The sequence below is a fragment of the Salmo salar genome, chromosome ssa15 (assembly GCF_905237065.1).
Source record: "Salmo salar chromosome ssa15, Ssal_v3.1, whole genome shotgun sequence".
In the NCBI taxonomy this organism is placed as follows: domain Eukaryota; kingdom Metazoa; phylum Chordata; class Actinopteri; order Salmoniformes; family Salmonidae; genus Salmo; species Salmo salar.
The window spans coordinates 80,663,609-80,686,643 of NC_059456.1; the positions used below are offsets into that span (position 1 = coordinate 80,663,609).

At 44.8% G+C, this 23,035-nt stretch overlaps 1 protein-coding gene across 1 annotated transcript in view; it reads left to right on the forward strand.

Annotated features, from left to right (window-relative positions):
* The first annotated feature begins 10,484 nt into the window (after positions 1 to 10,484).
* The window catches only part of LOC106572008 (anoctamin-7), a 41,633-nt gene continuing 29,082 nt past the window's right edge, over positions 10,485 to 23,035 (forward strand). Inside the window, exons 1-9 of the mRNA XM_014145700.2 lie at positions 10,485 to 10,701; positions 11,237 to 11,366; positions 11,664 to 11,863; positions 12,080 to 12,187; positions 12,301 to 12,437; positions 12,582 to 12,639; positions 12,810 to 12,920; positions 15,373 to 15,538; positions 15,869 to 15,959. Coding sequence (XP_014001175.2) covers positions 10,549 to 10,701; positions 11,237 to 11,366; positions 11,664 to 11,863; positions 12,080 to 12,187; positions 12,301 to 12,437; positions 12,582 to 12,639; positions 12,810 to 12,920; positions 15,373 to 15,538; positions 15,869 to 15,959 — 1,154 coding nt within the window. The 5' untranslated portion in view covers positions 10,485 to 10,548. The remainder of the gene's footprint in view (positions 10,702 to 11,236; positions 11,367 to 11,663; positions 11,864 to 12,079; positions 12,188 to 12,300; positions 12,438 to 12,581; positions 12,640 to 12,809; positions 12,921 to 15,372; positions 15,539 to 15,868; positions 15,960 to 23,035) is intronic.

The following is a 23,035-nucleotide window of genomic DNA, read 5'->3' on the forward strand; positions in this document are numbered from 1 at the left end:
ATGACGGGCCGGCAAATGACCCTTCCACTGCATCTCCTGTACCAACCGGGAGATGTCGCCGCAGCCACCGCCTACACGGCTCATCAATACGTGACTGACTTGCGGAACCATCTCCAGACTACCTTTGTGTACGCTCAAGGACAATTGGAAAGAAGTGCAGAAGGTGACGACCTATTACGACAAAAAAGCCTAACACCAGGTGTTCGAGGTCGGAGATAAGGTGTGGTACTACATATACACCAAACCCGCGGGCGTCGCAACAAAGTTCCTGCCCCACTGGACGGGGCCACACGAGATTGTGGTGAAGCTATCAGCTTACCAGATCAAAATCAGCAAAGGTCGACAAAACGCCACATTAAAGTGGGTCCACCGGAACCAAATCAAGTTGTACACTCCCCCCATGGGAATAGAAGGGGTGCTAGCCAGCACCGAATAGATAAAAACCCTAGCAAAACCAGAGGTACTAAGAAAATTCTTAAGTACCCTCAGCTGATCCCTTCCAGGAGACCAGTACGTTGCACCTAATATCTTTTATTCTCTTCCCAGCTACCAGATATACATCTGTTGTCACTAATGATATCGTCCTGCGCTGTACTGATTAAAAATAAGAAAAACAGAAAAATAGTTGTCAAAACAATTTTTGTTTACGAATACAAATAACTGAAATAATCCAACAATCTCTGATTATGCGCTTCTGTAGGATGGAGTTCCTTTGGATGATCCTGACACTCTGCGCCCTGGTCAAAACAAACCCAGCAGACGTAATCACGAACGGACCCCCTACGGGGATCGTTCTCCGCGACGATCCAGGACTCCTCATAACTAACTGCAGAGTACACACGCAGAGGGTATATGTCCGCCTAGATGCAGAAAATGTGTACCGCCAACACATTCCACCTGCGGCGCATTTGAGTTGGGCCGGGGCTGACTGGACCAGCCAGGAAATTAAGCACGCCCAGCTAGACACTGCCAAAATGTTGGCCCAACTCCAAAAGTTCACAGTAACACAGTCAGAACTAGCTGAGCCCAGGCAAGAAAAACGATTCGTCGGGGCGCTACTATCGATAGGGGCAGCCGTAGGGTCACTATTTGCCCTAGGTACCACTGCTGTCAACGCAGTCAGTCTAGACACAGTCAAGAGGAATGTTAGGGAGATTACTAAAGAGATGCCACTTATCCAGCAGCAGATGAAGGCACAGGCCCTTAGGTTGCAACATGTGGGAAAGTCTCTCCAGGACACTATTCTGGTGGTCAACACACACGCTACTCTCCTGAACAAAACTATCCTGTCTGTAGGAAAGCTAGCAGAGGTCATGAACCATGACTATGCCCATGTCCAATTGGTTCGATTGTTACTGGAGGATTTTCTCCGTGAAGTTAGCTCTTCTATGGACCACTTGGCCATGAATAGAATCCCCTCATATCTAGTGCCCCTCTCAATGGTGCACGACATATTGACCTCAGCTACTTCAACCACGATAAGGCCGTTACAGTCACATTTGGCCTATAGTCTGGGGTCGGCCATCCCAATACACGTTGATGTTGATCGTAATGAAGTGGGTTTTCTACTGACGCTGCCGGTTGTTGAACTGGAGAAGATCTATAGATTGAAAACGGTTCTCAATGTAGGATTTTGGCGCGACAGTACCCACGTAAAGATTGCCACGCCCCCAGTTGTAGCTTACCAGGAAAACAACCCAGATTTCTATCTCACCCATAACCTGCTAATGTGTACTCTAACCAAAGATGTCCACTACCTTTGTCCTAGCAAACCATTTGTCAGGGATAACACCGAGCGTCTTTGTGGTATTAAAGCTATCACCAGCGAAGAACGCTGTAGAGCCAAACTAACAGCCAGGGATGGGGCCACCACCACACAAGTGGAGGTGGTAGGGAACCGATGGTTGGTCAACACACCGTTCGCGTCCGCCACTATGACTTACGAACGCCATGACTCCATCACCCAATTGAACCTCCCCAACCAGACTGTTTTTGTTACGGTACCAGAGGGGGCGATTATTCACGTAGACGACCTCGCTCTATACCACCTTCCCGACGACCGGATAGACACAGAGATTGAAATGCCGGACGCTTTTTGCTAAACGTTCCCTTGAGTTACCACAAGCCATTCAATACCAAATCCAGTACGAGGGACCCATGACTGTTGATCTTAGCGTACTGGATGAGGCACTGTTAGTCGACCCGACTGACTACAGACCAAAAGATTGGTCTGTCGCCCGCTCTTGGACGGTGCCGGACAGTATCCTGACTGTGACTATGATCCTTGGTCTCATTTCCCTTGGCGTGTGCACCTACTACGTACACAGGCGCACACGTGCAATGGAAGACCTAATGAGGTCTTATACTAGGATCACCCGTGGGACGGAAGCGATCCCGATTTTTGGAAAGTTGGCAATGGATCCGGAAACCCTCTTACAGGGCCCAGTCCCAGCCTCCTCTCCCGAACTCGCTAGGTCAGCCCAGTAATGTCCCTAATGTAAGCTTTGGCCTTCAGGGGCCAAGTTTTTCCAAGTGCCTTAACTACCCACCTGCAAGTAGGATCACCCTAGACATGACATTAGAGACAATGCCATGATAGAGCTATTTAGCCATGACCTTGGACATATATAGAACATAGTCCATATTAGATGATAAAGGTGTGGTAGACATATTTTGTATACTTTTATGTTTTTATTCCAATTTTTCGTTTCATTACCTTTGACACTTAGGAAGCCTTAGAGCCAAGACGCCGCTCGTTTGGGGAGGAAATGTAATGATGTATTGCCTGAGTGTTGTGCGTTATTAACGTCTGCCAAATTACTGCCTAGGTCCACTAGCCGGGATAACCGGACGACGGGCCGGAACACAGAGCCACTGCCAGACCTCCTAGGTCCATTCTGGTGGTGATCCACAGCTTGCGGAAAGCCTACCAGGGTGAACCACCAAAGGGGGAGGGCTGCTCTGATGATCCACAGACCAGGACATCCGATGGTCATTCTTATGGTGGGTTGCAACATGCAGAATCATTCCAAGTTGAACCTACCAGAGGGGGACTGTCATGACTGTCCTGATCAGGTCAGGGTACAGGAGACCACCACCCTACAGATTATCTCCCAAACCCCCAACAGAGGAGGAGAGATCTAGGGGTCTGAAGATGTGGGGGGTTTTATGACACCTCACGCCCATAATAAACCTTAGGCCACTGAGAAATTCCTTTGTCCTCTCACTATGGAGAACTGGCCTCAGAACATTAAAACATGCAATAAATGGACTTTGGAACAATGGTTCCCGTCAGCCACAATGGTGGTCATGACGAGAGGTGGAATATGAAAATGTATGTAACTTTTGAATTGTTATTAAAGGTTAAGAGATGACGTTATTATGAAAACATTGTACCTTTAAGAGTTTTCCCAGTATATGCCTGATGTTTATACATTGTACGTTGTGTGGAAAATATCCAAATCAAAGAGAATGTTTTGGTAAAGATGAGATGTGAAGGTAGTGTCTAAAATAGGATTTTAGTCAAATCTAGGCCTTGCCCCTTAACTTGGTCCGCCCAGAGAATTGCCCTAAAGGCGGTTACGCCCACTTCTGACCCTAGGGTATAAGACAGGAGAGTGAAGAATTAACATATGAGACTAATTGACCCCAAGCTGCAGCGAAGGTCTAACAAAGTCAACGAACCCCAAAACGAAACACAAGGTTGAAGACAAAGAAATCTTTTTCTACACGAGCTACGGACGAGTAGCTGTGTCTAAGCGGGTGAATTCAAGCCGAACCACCCAGCCTCCACTCTCCATTGAATCGTGGTATATACACCGTTCGAGTCCGAAGCTGTGAGCTCTGAGCTACAGAGCTGTCTGTCCTCAGAAGACCCCTTTCAGATCAAGGGCGAGGGATCAGACCACTTAGCCAAGAAGGACACTGACATCGTGAGGACAACCAGAGAGTTGCGCCGGAGAAGTGCGTCATTGAGAAGCCTAAACAACACACGCGGAGCTTCCCACCTGAGACCTCCAACACGTAATTACATCATTATATTCTGACCCATAAGAGTGGCAGTTCGGGGCAAGGCTAGGTTTAAATAAGCATGGCTGACAAATGAACCCAAATGTATATTTCTCTCGTGTACTTTCTTGGTTTCTCTCTCTTTTAAATCCCCATTTTGGGTAACACGCGCCATAGTGTGTTGGCCCGTTATACTAAGTCCTAATCAATAGCTAGACTGTGTTTTGTGTATGTGTATTTTTATCATCATTTTAGCTTGCTAGTAAATAAATAATCAACTAAGATTGGTGTGGTAAACTCATTGGTGAAGCCCGGGTCCGTGCAGATTCCCGGATTATGCGACGTTCAGAATGAGACTGTAGAGGAAATTGATTAATTTAGCGACTGTTGTAAAATCGATATTCTGATATCCTTTGAGTTAATTTGGGAAATAGAAACTCAATCAAAATACTGTTCCCATGGTGCCCCAGGTTGATGAGTTAATAATTGCTTGATTCATTGCTTAATTCATTTAATCACGCAATTATAAACCGTTAATCATTCGATGAGCAACAGTCGTCACATTAACTAATACAACGTCACGACAACAGTATGGTATGAACACAACATGACAACAACATGGTAGCAACACCACATGGCAGCAGCACAGGGTACAAACATTACTGGGCACAGACAAAGGGCAAGACGGTAGAGACAACAATACATCACGCAAAGCAGCCACAACTGTCTGTAAGAGTGTCCATGATTGAGTCTTTGAATGAAGAGATTGAGATAAAACTGTCTAGTTTGAGTGTTTGTTGCAGCTCGTTCCAGTCGCTAGCTGCAGCGAACTGAAAAGACGAGCGACCCAGGGATGTGTGTGCTTTGGGGACTTTTAACAGAATGTGACTGGCAGAACAGGTGTTGTATGTGGAGGATGAGGGCTGAAGTAGATATCTCAGGTAGGGGGAGTGAGGCCTTAGAGGGTTTTATAAATAAGCATCAACCAGTGGGTCTTGCGACGGGTATACAGAGATTACCAGTTTACAGAGGAGTATAGAGTGCAGTGATGTGTCCTATAAGGAGCATTGGTGGCAAATCTGATGGCCGAATGGTAAAGAACATCTAGCCCCTCGAGAACACCCTTACCTGCCAATCTATAAATTCCGTCTCCGTAGTCTAGCATGGGTAGGATGGTCATCTGAATCAGGGTTCGTTTGTTCGCTAAAGAGAAGTGATTACGATAGAGGAAACCAGGTCTAGATGTAATTTTAACCTGCAGCTTTGATATGTGCTGAGAGAAGGACAGTGTACCGTCTAGCCATACTCCCAAGTACTTGTATGAGGTGACTACCTCAAGCTAAACCGTCAGAGGTAGCAATCACACCTGTGGGGAGAGGGGCATTCTTCTTACTAAGCCCCATGACCTTTGTTTTGGAGGTGTTCAGAACAAGGTCAAGGGCAGAGAAAGCTTGTTGGACACTAAGAAAGCTTTGTTGTATAGCGTTTAACACAAAATCCGGGGAGGGGCTAGCTGAGTATAAGACTGTATCATCTGCATATAAATGGATGAGAGAGCTTCCTACTGCCTGAGCTATGTTGTTGGTGTAAATTGAGAAGAGCGTGGATTCTGGCATTGAGCTTTGGGGTACACCCTTGGTGACAGGCAGTGGCTGAGACAGCAGAAGTTCTGACTTTATACAGTGCACTCTTTGAGAGAGGTAGTTAGCAAACCAGGCCAAAGACTCCTCAGAGACACCAATACTCCTTAGCCAGCCCACAAGAATGGAATGGTCTACCATATCAAAAGCTTTGGCCAAGTCAATAAAAATAGCAGCACAACATTGCTTAGAATCAAGGGAAATGGTGACATCATTGAAGACCTTGAAGGTTGCAGTGACACATCCATAACGTGAGCGGAAACCAGATTGCATTCCAGAGAGAATACTATGGACATCAAGAAACCCAGTCAGTTGATTATTGACAAGTTTTTCCAACACTTGATAAACAGGGCAAAATAGAAATAGGCCTATGACAGTGAGGATCAGCTTGATCTCCCCCTTTAAATGAAGGATGAACCGTGACTGCCTTCCAAGCAATGGGAACCTCCCCAGAGAGGAGAGACAGGTTCAAAAGGTCAGAGATAGACTTGGAGATTATAGGGGCAGCAACCTTAAAGAAGAAAGGGTCTAAACCATCTGACCCAGATGGTTTTTTGGGGGTCAAGTTTAAGGATCTCCTTTAGCACCTCGGACTCAGTGACCGGCTGCAGGGAGAAACTTTGTAACGGGGCAGGGGGAAAAGAGGGAGAAGCATCCAGGCTAGTTGCATTAGAAGGGGTGGGAGATATGGCTGAGTCAAATAGGAATCCTGACTTAATGAAGTGGTGATTAAAAAGCTCAGCCATGTGCTTCTTGTCAGTAACAACCACATCATCAACTTTAAGGGACATGGGCAGCTGTGAGGAGGAGGGTTTATTCTCCAGGTCTTTAACCGTTTTCCAGAACTTCTTGGGGTTAGACCCACAGAGAGAGAGAACTGCTCCTTAAAGTAACTAACTTTGGCCTTCCAGATAGCCTGAGAGTACTTATTTCTCATTTGCCTGAACAAGAGCCAGTCAGCCTGAGTATGTGTGTGCCGAGCCTTTCGCCAAATACAATTCCTAAGGTGGCGTAACTCTGCAAGATCACTGTCAAACCAGGGACTGAACCTGTTTTTAATTCAAATTTTCTTTATGGGGGCGAGTTTAACAATATCACTGAAAATATAAAAAAAGAAGGTCCAAGCATCTTCGAGATGATTCTGTACCAATTTACAGAGGCCAGGTCATGATGGAAGGCTTGCTCATTAAAGTTTTTTAGCAGGTGTCTATGACAAATCAGAACATGTCGTTTCACTCAGTAGCCATTACGAACATAGGTTGTAAAACAGGGATCACTAAGGTCATTACAGAAAACACCAGACTGACAGCTATCAGGATTATTTGTGAGGATAACATCGAGGAGAGTAGCCTTTTCTAGGTGTTTGGAGTCATACCTAGTGGGATTAGTAATAATCTGAGAAAGATTTAGGGAGTCCCATTGTTTTAGGACTTGGTCAGGTGGTTTAAGCATGTCCCAGTTTAGATCACCTAGCAGGACAAATTCAGACTTAGTGTAAGGGGGAAGGTAGGGTACAGGCCGGTGATGATGGAGGATGATAACACCCAGCAACAGTCAACAAAAAGCTATTTGAAAGTTGAATGCTTAAAACCAGCAAATCAAATTGTTAGGGGACAGACTTGGTGGAGACAACTGAGCACTGAGCATCTTGGTAAAGATTGCCTAAAAAGACCATAACTACAAAGGTTAACATCAGTATTCAAAACACTCTTTCTTAACCACGTCTCAGTAATGACCAATACATCTGGATTGGAGCTGTGAACCCACACTTTCAATTCATCCATTTTAGGTAATATGCTTCTGATTTAGATGCACTATTGTAAAGTGGTTGTTCCACTGGATATCATAAGGTGAATCCACCAATTTGTAAGTCGCTCTGGATAAGAGCGTCTGCTAAATGACTTAAATGTAAATGTAAATGTGTTAAAGTGAAGAAAACCCAGGCTTTTACGAGAACAGAAATCAGTGAATCCGATATCAGAGCACATCTCAGAATTGGGGATAGCAACAGTAGAATCAAGGCACGGCAGAGGACAGGGAGAGCTCTGCAATATTGATTTATGACATTTGAATGTGCATTAGATGGCAACAAGATCATATTATACATCTATTTCATCAGGTAACATGAATACAAAGCCAGCGAGAGGTAGTTAAAATAGGATGGGAGGCCATGAGTCCGTGTAACCAATACAGAGTCAGAGTCCCGAGTGTGGGAACAAACAGTCAGTCCCACGGTTGGGTAAACAAGAACGTTCATAGTCAACAAAGCATGCAGGAGTCATGTGTGGGCCTGGGAATGAGTTTTTCCCCACAAAAAGGCTTTATTACAGACAGAAATACAACTAAGTTTCATCAGCTGTCCGGGTGGTGGGTCTCAGATGATCCTGGAGGTGAAGAGGCCGGATGTGGAGGTTCTGGGCTGGCGTGGTTACACATGGTCTGCGGTTGTGTAGCCGATAGGACGTACTGACAAATTCTCTAAAACGACAATTTTGAGACTTTCCCCATTTTCTCCAGTTTTGCATTTAGCCTCCAGCACCTTCATTAATCGGTTTTGGGTGTGCGGTAGATTCTGCCAATTATCCTCAATGATGTCTTAAAAATGTGTAGTTGATTGCGGTTGGTTAACTAGAGTTTCTCATTTAGATTATACTATATAGCATGTACTATCCTTTTTTTCAGTCTATTATTTTGTCATCCCCAGGTGTCTAATGTGTAACATATAGTATGTTAATGAGGAGGACCATCCTCCTCCCTGGATGAGCCTCCACTGGCAAGCTGAATGGTGGCTCAGTAATGTCGTCTACTTTTTTTCTTCTCTGTTCCACTGCCAGGAGATCCTTTGGGAACAAACCACAACCAAATCCATACATTTCAGTTTGTAGGGATTAACACCCCAATTAACACCCCAATATGTTACATGTTATATGTTACATGACCATACTGACCCACATTTTGAGTCTCATGTTGGGTGTATTAGACAGAACTGTTATACCTACCACTCTCGTTCCAACCACCTATAATTTACTTTCACTTTTGCAGTAGGGCATTTAGAGGGCTTGTTCATGGAGCTATTCGCTGACAATAATTTTCTGACATTCCACATACACATGTCCTTTGGTTATGGAAACCCACCTGTTCCATCTCGGCAGTTTGGTGACATTTGTGTTCCTCGGCTGCACACAGAGAACAGATACACCTTTCAAGTCTGCAGTACATGGCCAGCAGTTTGTCATGCTGGGGACACAGCTTCTCCAGCTGCAGCTCCTCGACCACCACACCCACCAGAATGTGCTTCTGTAACAGAGGGACATTCAGATGGGCTCTAAATTGAGACAGGCAGTAGGACCACTTACACTCCTGACAGCCTTTGCCTTCCTCCTGGACCCTACAAGAGTAAACATGTCAGGACTGGCGTACGGATAACCAAGAGGGCGATCAAGTAGAGTCATCTTCCTCAGCTTCTCCACCATCTTTTCCAGCATTGACTTCTTGGTCAGTGTGGGGCGCCTGCTGAACGTCTCCCGGCAGTAGGGGCAGCAGGAAACCTCAGTGCTGCTGCTTCCACTCTCAACCCAGCATTTTCTGATGCAGAAGTTGTGTCCACTTCAAAGAGTTGTAAGGTCTGTCAGGGTGTTCAAACAGACTGGACAGCTGATCTGTTCCCTTTTCCACGGCTTAGTGGCAATTTTGTCAGAGTGAATAAAGAAATTATAAATACTGTGGTTTATAACAACAGTTCAGCAAGAAGTTTAGCAACTGTAATGTTACCTTTCAGGAAATGCAGCAACATGTAACATTCAGGAATCATGAACCAGTTTGTGACTTACTGGAAACAAGGAGCTCCTTCTGACACATGAGAATGCAGAAGAATGCATGAGAATGCAGAAGAATGCATGAGAATGCAGAAGAATGCATGAGAATGCAGAAGAATGCAGAAGAATGCATGAGAATGCTTAAGAATGCATAAGAATGCATGAGAATGCAGAAGAATGCATGAGAATGCAGTTGCGCCGTGTAAGCTTTGGCTAGTTTCCTCAATCTTGGCTGGTGGTTGGTGTCATGGTAACTACTTACTCATTGTTTTTTAATAAGCACAAAGGATCTGTCTTTCCTCATTTGTAGTAAAAGCAGGAGTCCCAGTTTGAGTGGAACATACACTGACACTGTCTCCCCCTCGACCGCTTCTCCCCTTCTGTGTTGAAGCCCACGTAGATTAGTTGACGTTATCGTGTCAGCTAACGGGGAACGTAATACAATTCTAAATGTACCCCCCCCCCCCCATCACCCCCTATTATTCATGAGTGTGTACCAGTGTGAGAACCAACACACACAATGTGTGTATTAATTAAGATTGGGGCAGTACATATGCTCTCATATGCCCTACATCCATCACCACCCCTAAAATAATGCTGGTCCTCTCGCTTAGTGGGTGTTAGATTATTTATTGGCATGGGGCCCTCTGCTGAGAGGGATGGAGCAAAACTCAGCTGCCTCTTTTCTGGGAGGATTACGGTATCCTACTCTGTTCGGCTCTCTCCCTGTGGAGAGGAGGAGATAGAGAGAGACAGAGATTACTGCAGATCCACCCGTTATTCTCTCCTATTCCCAGCCCCCTCTCCACTGAGGTAGAAGTATCCTGTCATTTCACCCCTCCACTCCTCCATCTCTTGCTGGAATAATGTATACATTTTTCCTCTTAATTTTGAGTGATAGCAATTAATTAATGAACCTGCATGACAACACTGCATGAATACCTTCATCAGAGTTTGAGTGTATATATACGGTACATGTGACATACAGTTTGTATGTTTATGCATGTATGTTATGTTCCGTAGTTCTCTAAGCAGACTGACTGACTACAGACTGACACTCGCAGACCCTCCTCATCTTCTTCAACATGCTGAGGAAGGGTTCAGAGTTGCTCCTGGCCACAGGAGGTGACAGGGAGGTGCTGCTCGATCTGGATTACGTGACGGGCAATCGGGGCGAACCCCAAACCACAGACAGCTATGGGAGTCTGCAGAACGGGGGTTTCATCCCACCAAGATATGTAAGTGTCCCCCACTCCCTCCCTGATTTGGTCTCATCCTATTGCTGCTCTGATGATGACTTACCTAGAATGTTGAATGTTGCAGTGCATCTCGAATGGGGGTTAGTGCTGATTTGAGTTCAAGCTTTCTCTTCATAGTTGTATTGATGTCAATATGATCCGAAAAATTATTTTCCCTAAAAGCAGTGATTTCATTTTGACTAGAATGTTATTTTATGGTGATTGAATCTAAAATCAATATTGTGAATAAAGCTTTTGTGCTGTTGCCTATTGCAATAGCTACAGCTCGTTCCAAATCAAAGTCACATTTTATTTGTCGAATAAAACTGGTGTAGACTTTACCGTGAAATGCTTGCTTAAGAGCCCTTCCCAGCAATGCAGAGTTTAAAAATAAGAATACAAATAAAATAGTAACACGAGGACACAATAATTAGGTTTCACTATGTCATTACAGCCATTTTTCTGTCCTATTTATTTATCTGCTATGTAAATGGACATTATATTGATATACATTATATAACGGAAATATTTTCAGCTTTCAGCTGCAGCGGCTTCTTCTGAAGATGATGAGGATGACCCCATCTATATACACTGTGATAAACCGAGTAGCCGACCGGAACAACCACTAGGGGGGAACTACTTTAGAGATGGAAGAACCAAAATAGGTGCTTTTAGGCTTTCTGTATATCTATACAGTATTACATTTTACTTGAAGTTGCTTGACTTGAATGTTTCCACCGCAGCACTAAAATCACCTTTTTTCAAATAATGAAATAATTATGGTCTTCACTTTCGGCCTTAATCTTTTGAATCAGGTGTGTTAGTGCAGGTCTGGAATAAAAGCCTGCACACCCAGTAGCTTTCCAGGAACAGAGTGGCAGATCCCTGGTAACAGACAGTATAAAGAACAAGCCACCAATCAAACTTTAACCTGTGGCTTTGTCTGACTGATCCTGAATCAGACTTTGTTCTAGTATGGGAGGTGAAACCGAGAAAGCATCGCTCCAGATGTAGGGGCCAATCTGAGACCAGTGGTCCGGAGGAGGTCAGAGCCAGGGCAGAGGAGGGGAGCAGCAGGTCTGAGCGGAGAAAGGCTCAGCTGGCTCGATGGAGGGACAAATTCACCCAAAACCTGCAGAATGCCGGCATACTGCTGGAAAAGGTAATATAATATACACTACTAACTCACCTAGCTCCACAAGACTTAGTGGTTAGATCTAGTGTTTCTACTTTCCCAATAACAATCGTTCCTTCTTAATGCTAATGCTCTGTTGACAGTCTTTCTGGTCAGTCTAATAATGCTTATATGCGGCAGCACACTGTACCATATAATTAATAATTTTGTGAATGTTCTGTAATGATTGATGTTTGGCACTAGGAGGAGACAGCGAGTGAGAAAAAAACCATCCATTATCTGAAACTGAGCGCCCCTTGGGATGTGTTGGTGTATTACGCAGAGGAGCTCATTCTAAGAGCACCCCTACAGGTCAGTGCTAACACTACACTTTATGACAGTGCAAAATACAGTAGTGCAAAATATGGTAAACCCGATACTATGGTGTGTGGAGTGTTACGGAGAATGTTGTTTTTGTGTCGCAGGCCCAACCAAACCCAAACTTCAACACCTCTGACCGGATCCTTCGGAAACTATACATTCCCAACGTCATGGCGGAGTCCTTGCCAAACAGGCCACTGGACTACTACACTTGTGCCTTTCGCAAGTCAAAGATGGAGAAGTGAGTCCATACATCCCGGAAACTTCCTGATATCGGTTTTGATTGCGAATCCTCACATTGCGTGCTGACCTTATTAAAAGACCCTGTTACTGTACGTGTGTAAATGACTACAGGTTTAACCTCGCTCTGTTTGTCACTTCTCAGGTTCCTCGGCTGTGAGAACCATGACACCTACTTTACTAACACACAGAGACACCGTATAGTGAGTGCATCCATTGACTTTTTGTGTCTTTACCCATTTGTTGGATAATGATGGATGTACACCAGGAATAGATGGACATACTGTACTGTATATAGGCCTACCTATATGTGGTCAGAAATGCTTTACTTCAGACTGTCATTCTCATATGGCCAATTGGCTGTCCATGGCAGGTGTATGAGCTTCTGGCGAGGACGGTGTATGGCAAGAGGAAGAGAGCGGAGGTGGGCGTGGCTCGACTGCTCAACGAGGGGGCATACACTTCAGCGTTTCCCTTGCATGAGGTCAGAGACATTCTTAATGTACCGCCGCTAGGGCTGACACCATTAGTTGACTGGTCGATAGACTGTTGGTCGACCGAGATTTCTTCTTTTTTTTTGCATGGGGCACAAGACAAGTCTGATTAACGCCTGTCTCAGTGGACTAATCCATTGCGGAGGCCACGGGGATGGCACAGTCCATCACTCTAAGACATGTGATAATGAAAATGTATATGATTATATTATGTACAAATAATGGTACAACACTAATAAATCTAATATTATTTTAATGTGCTTTCTCTCGTTTGGGTACGGTCGTTGTCCGCAGTTCTGAAACAATCTTCAGTGCACTGTAGATTTGGCATCTTTCCCTATGTTGCTATGTGCATAGTAGCAAAATTAACCAGCATATTAGGATTGAGAACAATATGACGGAGGCAGCAGCAACAGAGATGAGGAAACAACCTTAGCCTAATTGTCTTAGAAAATTGAGACAAGAGGAATCTCCAACTTAAGTAGGTCTATAATCAATAGCCTAACTGTTAAATTGTGTCTGGCTTTATAAATCATCCATATACATGTACAGAAATAAGGCAGATCTTGCTTCTGTTGCCTTCTGTGTTTGTTAAATAGCCTACTGATTCTGTGAGCACCAAGCCTCATGCAATGGCAAAATGTCGGATCGAGCAATTTCACTCAGAGTGCAAGGGTTGAGGGAATAGGGAATGTTTTTCCTAAATAAATTAGGGATTTCGGTAACAGAACTTTTCAGTCAGAAACAAGTAAGTAACTAAATGGCTGAAATTATGTTGCAGCTCCAGCACGGACAGCGCAATAAACACTTGCTGTGCTGTGGTGCCTTTTCGCTGCAGTAGGGAGGAGATCAAGACAACGTGGGCCAGTCACACAGGCACTCGCTGGATTTTTTTTTTTAACACAGTGTGACCATCGGGCTCTTTCTTGAGTCATTTGTGTGTCTTAATTATTTAATGAAACAGTGTACTTAAAGCATCAGACAAGTTCGGTGCATATATAGTTGATTTTATACTAACACATAGGGTGTGTCTGTATACAGTGCATTCGGACAGTATTCAGACCCCTTGACTTTTTCCACACGTTGTTACGTTAGTCTTATTCTAAAATTGATTAAATTATTTTCCCCCCATCAATCTAAACACAATATCTCATAATGACAAAGCAAAAGCAAGTTTAGACATTTTTGCAAGTGTATTAAAAATAAAGAACTGAAATATGGCATTTACATAAGTATTCAGACCCTTTACACAGTACTTTGTTGAAGCACCTTTGGCAGCGATTACAGCCTCGAGTCTTCTTGGGTATAATGCTACAAGCTTGGCACACCGGTATTTGGAGAGGTTCTCCCATTCTCTGCAGATCCTCTCAAGCTCTGTCAGGTTGGATGAGGAGCGTCGCTGCACAGCTATTTTCAGGTCTCTCCAGAGATGTTTGATCGGATTCAAGTCCGGCCTTCAAGTCCCAAAGCCACTCCTGCGTAGTCTTGGCTGTGTGCTTAGGAACGCTGTCCTGTTGGAAGGTGAACCTTCTCCCCAGCCTGGGCCTGAGCGCTCTGGAGCAGGATTCCATCAGGGATCTCTCTGCACTTTGCTCCGTTCATCTTTCCCTCGATCATGACTAGTCTCCCAGTCCCTGCCGCTGAAAAACTTCCCCACAGAATGATGCTACCACCACCATGCTTCACCGTAGGGATGGTGCCAGGTCTCCTCCAGATGTGACGCTTGTTCAGGTTCATACGATTGACTTGGTATCTTGCCAGTAGCATTTATCATTTGTTTTTACAATGATGCCTTGAAAAGAATGAATTTTTATAATAAAAAAAAGTTACATCTTGGTTTCATTAAACCAGAGAACACAATCCTCTCTCAGAGAGCTACGGACAATTCCTTTGACCTCATGGCTTGTTTTTTGCTCTGACATGCATTGTCAACTGTGGGACCTTATATAGACAGGTGTGCGCCTTTCCAAATCATGTCCAATCAATTGAATTTACCACAGGTGAACTCCAATCAAGTTGTTGAAACATCTCAATGATGATCAATGAAAACAGGATGCACCTGAGCTCAATTGCGTGTCTCATAGCAAAGGGTCTGAATACCTATGTAAATAAGGTATTTCTGTTTTTTATTTTAAATACATTTGCCAAAATAAAAATAAAACCTTTTTTCTCTTTGTTATTATGGGGTATTGTGTGTAGATGTATATGTTTAATCCACTTTAGAATAAGGCTGTAACGTAACAAAATGTGGAAAAAGTCAAGGGGTCTGAACACTTTCCGAATGCATTGTATATATGGAAAAATACATTTAAACAGATCAGGATGCTTCTCAGTCAACCACAATTTTTTTGGTCGGGGACAGCCCTAACCGCCACACACAAAGACATCTGCCTAGTACACCAGTCGTTGTTAAATGTGTGTATGTACGTGTATGTTTGTTAGGGCCCCTTTGAGCTGCCAGAGTTTGAGGTGCGTCCAAATGAGCTGAACCAGAGGCAGGTCTTGTTCCAGTATTGGGCCCGCTGGTCTAAATGGTACAAGTACCAGCCACTTGACCACATCAGAGAATACTTTGGAGAGAAAATAGCCCTTTACTTTGCCTGGCTGGGTAAGCAGGATTCCTCATATTGTAAATCTGATACAGTACCAATATTTTGTTCTGTACTGCTTTTATAGTTATACTTTGGGGTGGGGGGGTTATGAAACTGAACACACATCAGAAAATGTTTAGATTTAGTGGCAAGCATCATACTTAAGAAGACTTAGATGAAAGAGATATCAATATCTTTTCACTTATGATATGTGGTCAATTTACCACAACAGTACAGTTTGTGAGTAAATTTACCACAACAGTACAGTTTTGTGAGTTACCCCCATTGTATTGTTTGACATAGAGAGTTTTTGAGGAGGTTTTTGTCTCTCTGGTCCTCCTCTGTAGGGTTCTACACAGCCTGGCTGCTCCCAGCGGCGGTGGTGGGGGTCTTTGTCTTTGTGTCAGGAGTCATGTCCATGGGGACCAACACTCCTGCGTGAGTCCTGAAACTCCTTCACTTACAATGCTTTTCTAACAGATTCATTTCTTTGGCTGTAATCAAGGTTCATGGTTTGAAAACTGTACAGTATAGAGGTCAGATTATACATCTTTACTATGAATAGAGACGAAAAGCTGGATCAAAGTGATGTTGTACCAGTATAATTTATGCAACAGAGTGGCCTAGTGTAAGGCACAGTCTGCTGCTCTGCAAATGTCACGCAGGCTGCTCAGACATAATGCATTACCCACAAGAGTTCTCTTCAGTGTACTCATGCAGCACTTAGTCTGTTGCATTGCTTCACTGTGCTGTGTGTGTGCATTTTACTACATTTACATTTACATTTTAGTCATTTAGCAGACGCTCTTATCCAGAACGACTTACAGTAGTGAATGCATACATTTCTTTTTTTTTTTGTGCTGGCCCCCCGTGGGAATCGAACCCACAACCCTGGCGTTGCACACACCATGCTCTACCAACTGAGCTACAGGGAAGGCTATGTACCAGAAGTCCTCACAAGAATAGCAAACCAACAAAAATTCTGAGAAGTGAGGACATTTTTCCTGTCCTCAATTCAAAATAACAAGGCTATTTTAGGCTTAGCTGTTAGGATTAGGAGTTAGGTTTAGGAGTTAGGGTCAGGATTAGGGGTTAAGGTTAGGGTTAAATTCTGGGTTAAGGAAAATAGAATTTGGAATGGGAATCAATTGTTGGTCCCCAAAAAGTCCTCACAAGTATAGTAAGACGTGTGTGTGCTTGCGTACACTCGCATGTGTGTCCGTGTTTGTGTCTATGTGTGTGTGTTAGGGGGAGAAAAAAATTATGGTCAGTGTTTTCCATCTCAAACCTGTTTCCATGGCAAGATGCTGATAATTGCTTCCTCAGGTATCAGTGTTTGATGGCTTGGTGATGAATCACAGAAGATTTACACAAAGAGTGAACATGGAGAAAGTGAGACTAAAGATGAAATAATAGAGAGAAGGAAGAATAGCATTGAGCCTCTTACAGGCCCAAGGGCATTAGTGTACATTCTTCTGTTCATTGTGGATTAGTGCTATCAATCACTGTACTGTATAAAAGCCAGAGAGCTTTAGTCTCGGGTAATGTATTGTGAAGCAGGAAATCAAGGGATAATAATCTTTGCATTACATGCAAATGCAGACTGGGGTTGTGTCTGAAATTGCACTCTACCCACTATAGTGCACTACTTAATAATAAAGTAGTGCCCTACAGATGTCGGATCTTAACTTGATCACTATTTTGATGCAGAGAATTTTCCTGCTGCATCAGAAAATTGAAATGAGCCTTGTTTTTATGTACATTTGCATTTCTCTTTCTCTCAATGCGGGGGAGGTCGAGTCATTGGGATCAGGGCTTGCTATCAAAATAGTATTCGCTCTCGCTCAAATATGCTTAGGTCCTATTACTTTTTTACCTGAAATGCAGCCATACACATCAACAACTGTTGTTTTATATAGCTTAATAACACAAGATAAATATTGATCTCCACTAGGCTACAACATAGAAGTGTCATGTGTATCCTAACGTCATGAATTAACTTTCAAAATTGAGTTCAGTTGTGGCCTGGGGTCTAGCGGTTAGGGTTGCTGTCTTCAGTGCGTACACATAGGCCTACCATGTCAGCTTGGGTTCAATTCCGGCCAATGCCTTTCTGGCACAACTAACTAAATTCCTCCCATTGACTTGATTTACACATTTCAAATATGGACAGTCCAGGGATATTTTACACCCGATGTTAATAAGAAATGACCATACCAGAAACTTTTGAATAACATAAATAGGAAACAAATAAAATAATAACAGTAGGCTACACCAACATTAGTTTCCATTCATACAGTGTCGGGCAGTTTTTTCTATTGTACGGAATGAATGTCAATCGCCTTTAGTCTGTTCAAAAAGGGCTAAGTTGTTCAGATATCAACACCAACCAGAGGGAAAACATATCTTGAAAGACTTTTATTGCAAGTGTAACACGCGGGATATGAACCCGGGTTTCCCACAGGAGCAATCAACATCTTAGATGGTTTTAGACTCTTCAGCCAAAAGCAAACTGGGGTTGCGGTCCAAAAACTTAAAAGACACACCCTATCCCCTCAGCCCTCAAATGAAGTGGACACTCCTGATGACGTATCATGACTTGTGACGAGTATACACTTGCAGGGCAAGGGGCGAGGGAGGCTGGAATGATTTTTAAATGAACCACCCTTGGCCGGAAATTCGTCACTCGTTCATCCCGCAATTATTGTTTTTTCAGCCAGTAACTTGTGGGTGCTTTATATGCACTACAGTCAATTATGATTGCATGTCTACTTATATTAAATATTTAATTATCAATATACGCCTACTGTATGATAGCTATCATACATGAGCTAACTAACGCTAGCCTGCCTAGCTGGAACTTCTGAAGAAGAAAAATGTTTTATTTCTACAATTTCCAAAAGACAAAAACATATTTTCTTTTTACGTAGTAGCAACATTTCGAACTTATGTTGCTTTTAAGTTTTCGCTGACTTTTCTTAGCGGACGTACAGTCATGGCGAATTGAATTATGGGGAGTTTCAGGCCCCGGAGTGAACATAATTGTACACTCGCAAAGCCGACTAAAAACGAGGGCTGTGGGGCTTACGTTGCGAACTTCCCTTGCTTGGCTATTCATTTGGATCACCCTCCAAGATGGCAACGGGGATTCCCCCAAAGGCATAAGTGGACGAGGGTGTGTCTTTTAAGTGTTTGGACTGCAGCCACTGGTTTGGAAGTTTGCAGGCAGGGCTACCTCATCACATGACCATGACCGACTCATATCCGCTACACAAGCAGGACTAGGTAACACCAACATCATCTTTTAGGGAGCGGTAATGAGGTGGCCAATAATGGTTGCAATTGAGGTCAACTGTGCTGGTGAATTTAGCGCTTATTGATGGCTTAATGAGACATCCGCTGGCGATAATCTAGTGCCACCTTGTTATTTGATTATATTCCAATAAACTACCCGTTTGTCACGTCCTGACCAGCAGAGGGAGTAGTTGTTTAGTATTTGGTCAGGACGTGGCAGAAGTTGTGTGTTGTATGTAGTTTCTAGTTGTTCTGTTTCTGTGTTAGTCTTGTGACACCCGATCAGGAACAGCTGGATATCGTTGTTCCTGATTGGGAGTCATATATTAGGTGTGTGTTTTTCTCTTGGGGTTGTGGGTTGTTTTATTTTACACTGCTAGATTTATGTATAGCCTGTAAAACTGTCACGTTTCATTCGTGTTTATTGTTTTGTCCGTGTACATCATAATTTATAAAAAATTATGTTGAGCACGCAATCCGCTGTGTATTGGTCCACTTTTTCTGACAGTGATTTTGAGATATCTTCAGACGAAGGAGAATACTGTGACAGAACAACCCACCTTAAAAGGACCAAGCAGCGGAGGAAATCTGGTGAGGACCGGGGAACACGGCTGGTAAGGGAGCCCGAGAGGCAGCCCCAATAATTTTTTTGGGGGGGCACAAGGGTAGTTTGGCTGAGCGTTGATGGAGCCCCAGGCCAGCTCCCCGTACCCTTTTTGGGCAGAGACATACTGGACAGGTCCCGTGCTTTGGGGTGATGGGTGCTGTGGCGAGGCCGGGTATTTTCAGGCTGGTACGCGCAGTACCAGCGCCCCGCATGTGCCAGGGGAAAGTGGGCATCCAGCCAGTAGGGGTGATGCCAGTCCTGCGCTCGAGACCGCCAGTGCGCCTCTACGGTCCAGTGTTTCCCGCTACACGCACTAGCCTTGAGGTGCGTGTCTCCAGGCTGGCACGTCCAGTACCAGCCCCACGCATCAGGCTTCTAGTGCGTCAGCCCAGCCTCACCAGTCTGGAGCCGCCAGAGCCGCCCGCCAGTCTGGATCTGCCAGAGCCGCCCGCCAGTCTGGAGCTGCCAGCCCTGCGCTCGAGACCGCCAGTGCGCCTCTACGGTCCAGTGTTTCCCGCTACACGCACTAGCCTTGAGGTGCGTGTCTCCAGGCTGGCACGTCCAGTACCAGCCCCACGCATCAGGCTTCTAGTGCGTCAGCCCAGCCTCGCCAGTCTGGAGCCGCCAGAGCCACCCGCCAGTCTGGAGCCGCCAGAGCCGCCCGCCAGTCTGGAGCCGCCAGAGCCGCCAGTCTGGAGCCGCCAGAGCCGCCAGTCTGGAGCCGCCAGAGCCGCCCGCCAGTCTGGAGCCGCCAGAGCCGCCCGCCAGTCTGGAGCCGCCAGAGCCGCCCGCCAGTCTGGAGCTGCCAGAGCCGCCAGTCTGGAGCCGCCAGAGCCGCCCGCCAGGCCGGAGCCGCCAGGGTCATCAGCCAGGCCGGAGCCGCCAGGGTCATCAGCCAGGCCGGAGCCGCCAGGGTCATCAGCCAGGCGAGCGCAGCAAGAGTCGCCCGCCAGCCGGGCGCAGCAGGGATTGCCCGCCAGCCGGGCGCAGTCAGGGTCGCCCACCAGTCCTCCGACGCGGCCAGGGGCGCCACCTAAGTGGGCGACGCCGAGAATGGAGCGGGGTCCACGTCCCGCACCTGAGCCGCCTCCAATATAGGTGGGTTGGGGAGGGGGGGGTGTAGCACAGGTGCCGTCTAAGACGGCAGCCACCCTCCCTTCCCTCCCCTTTTTGTTTAGGGGGTATTATTATTATTCTTTTTTTTGTAGTATTGGGGGATTTTTTGTGTGTTTTCTTTTAAGGTGCATTCCGGGGGCTGCACCTTTAGGGGAGGGGTACTGTCACGTCCTGACCAGCAGAGGGAGTAGTTGTTTAGTATTTGGTCAGGACGTGGCAAAAGTTGTGTGTTGTATGTAGTTTCTAGTTGTTCTGTTTCTGTGTTAGTCTTGTGACTCCCGATCAGGAACAGCTGGATATCGTTGTTCCTGATTGTTAGTCATATATTAGGTGTGTGTTTTTCTCTTGGGGTTGTCGGTTGTTTTATTTTACACTGCTAGATTTATGTATAGCCTGTAAAACTGTCACCGTTTCATTCGTGTATATTGTTTTGTCCGTGTACATCATAATTTATTAAAAATGATGTTGAGCACGCAATCCGCTGCGTATTGGTCCACTTTTTCTGACAGTGATTTTGAGATATCTTCAGACGAAGGAGAATACTGTGACACCGTTAGCCTATCATTGTCACATACTAAAAGATGGGAAAACCAATAATAGGCTACTGTTTGTGTTTCCCTGGCTGAGTTGATGAGCTGATTTTGGACATCAGTTGATTGACAGATACAGAACGATAAAATTTCCTCCGGTGTGGATGCTCGCCCATGTTTTATAATTAGGCTATGTATCATTTGTTCATTTAGTTATGGTCTTTGGTGTGGATTAAAAGGCTGTATTGTGTGGCTTTAATATTTTATTTCATAAAGCTGTGATGTTAATCAAATCAAACTTTATTTGTCACATGCGCCGAATACAACAGGAGTAGACCTTAACGTGAAATGCTTACTTACAAGCCCTCAACCAACAATGAAAAATATTTACTAAATAAACTAAAGTAAAAAATAAAAAAAGTAACACAATAAAGAGACCCATATACATGGGGTACCGGTACCGAGGGGGGGTCAATGCAAATAGTCCAGGTGCCCATTTGATTAGTTGTTCAGCAGTCTTATGGCTTGGGGGTAGAAAATGTTAAGGAGTCTTTTGGACCTAGACTTGGCGCTCCGGTACCGCTTGCCGTGTGGTAGCAGAGAGAACATTCTATGACTTGGGTTACTGGGCTCTTTGACAATTTTTGGGCCTTTCTCTGACACTGCCTAGTATATAGGTCCTGGATGGCAGGAAGCTTGGCCCCAGTGATGTACTAAGCTGTACGCACTACCCTCTGTAGCGCCTTACGGTCGGATGTCGAGCAGTTGCCGTACCAGGCGGTGATGCAAACAGTCAGGATTCTCTCGATGGTGCAGCTGTAGAAAGTTTTGAGGATCTGGGGACCCAAGCCAAATCTTTTCAGTCTCCTGAGGGGGACAAGGCAGTGTGATGGTGTTGATGTGAGCCATGACCAGCCTTTCAAAGCACTTCATGGCTACCGACGTGAGTGCTACGGGGCAGTAGTCATTTAGGCAGGTTACCTTCACTTTATTGGGCACAGGGACTATGGTGGTCTGCTTGAAACATGTAGGTATTACAGACTCGGCCAGGGAGAGGTTGAAAATATCAGTGAAGACACTTGCCAGTTGGTTTGCGCATGCTCTGGGTACACGTCCTGGTAATGCGTCTGGTCCCACGGCCTTGTGATTGTTGACCTGTTTAAAGGTCTTGCTCACATCGGCTACGGAGAGCATGATCACACTGGAACCTTTGAGCCTATTTGAGCTCATTCAAAGACGATTTTGTTGAGCTGAGACACTCTTCTCTGATGTGTAAATTGACAGACTATTCGATTTACTTCTTGAAAACATTGAAATAAATGCAATTAACGTGTGGGCCTAATGCAGGCTCAGGTTTGTCACTAGATCGCCCAGCACTAGACACGAACTCACGAAGCTCGGAGCCAGAGAGCACTGCCAGAGAGGAAGAGGCGAAGCGAGAGACCCATCTCGGCCAAAAATCTGTGTTCTCCAGTAGGTGACGTTGTTTTGTTTCTTTCGCTCAACAAGAGAGAAGTTTTTGTATGGAGGTCAATGAGAGTGTCAAATTTGGTCAACAAAAAATGTAATGATGTATTTGCTTGCTATGTAAGGTTTATTTGATCTAATAGAAGTTTCGTAGTGCTTAGGTTGTTACGAGTGTACTGATATAAGTAGTATATGTGACATCCCAGCAACTTTTAGAAAAAACACTTTATATTGGAGTTGTCTTGAGATGCCTGTGCATATTCATGGAAGGAGGCTAATAGCATCTCTCTCAGTTGAATACAGGCGGTTGATATCAACAACCCTCATCGAAAATTCCAAAAAGTATTAAAATAAGGACATATATCCATCAATCCAAACAAAGGACAGGCGGGAACTAGACTAGGCTCCGTACAGAGGGTGTCACGCAATTGCAGAGGGTCCGGAGGCTTGCGGTGGACCAAATCAAGTGAAGAAAGTTGTCAAGTAAGTGAGTTTACGGG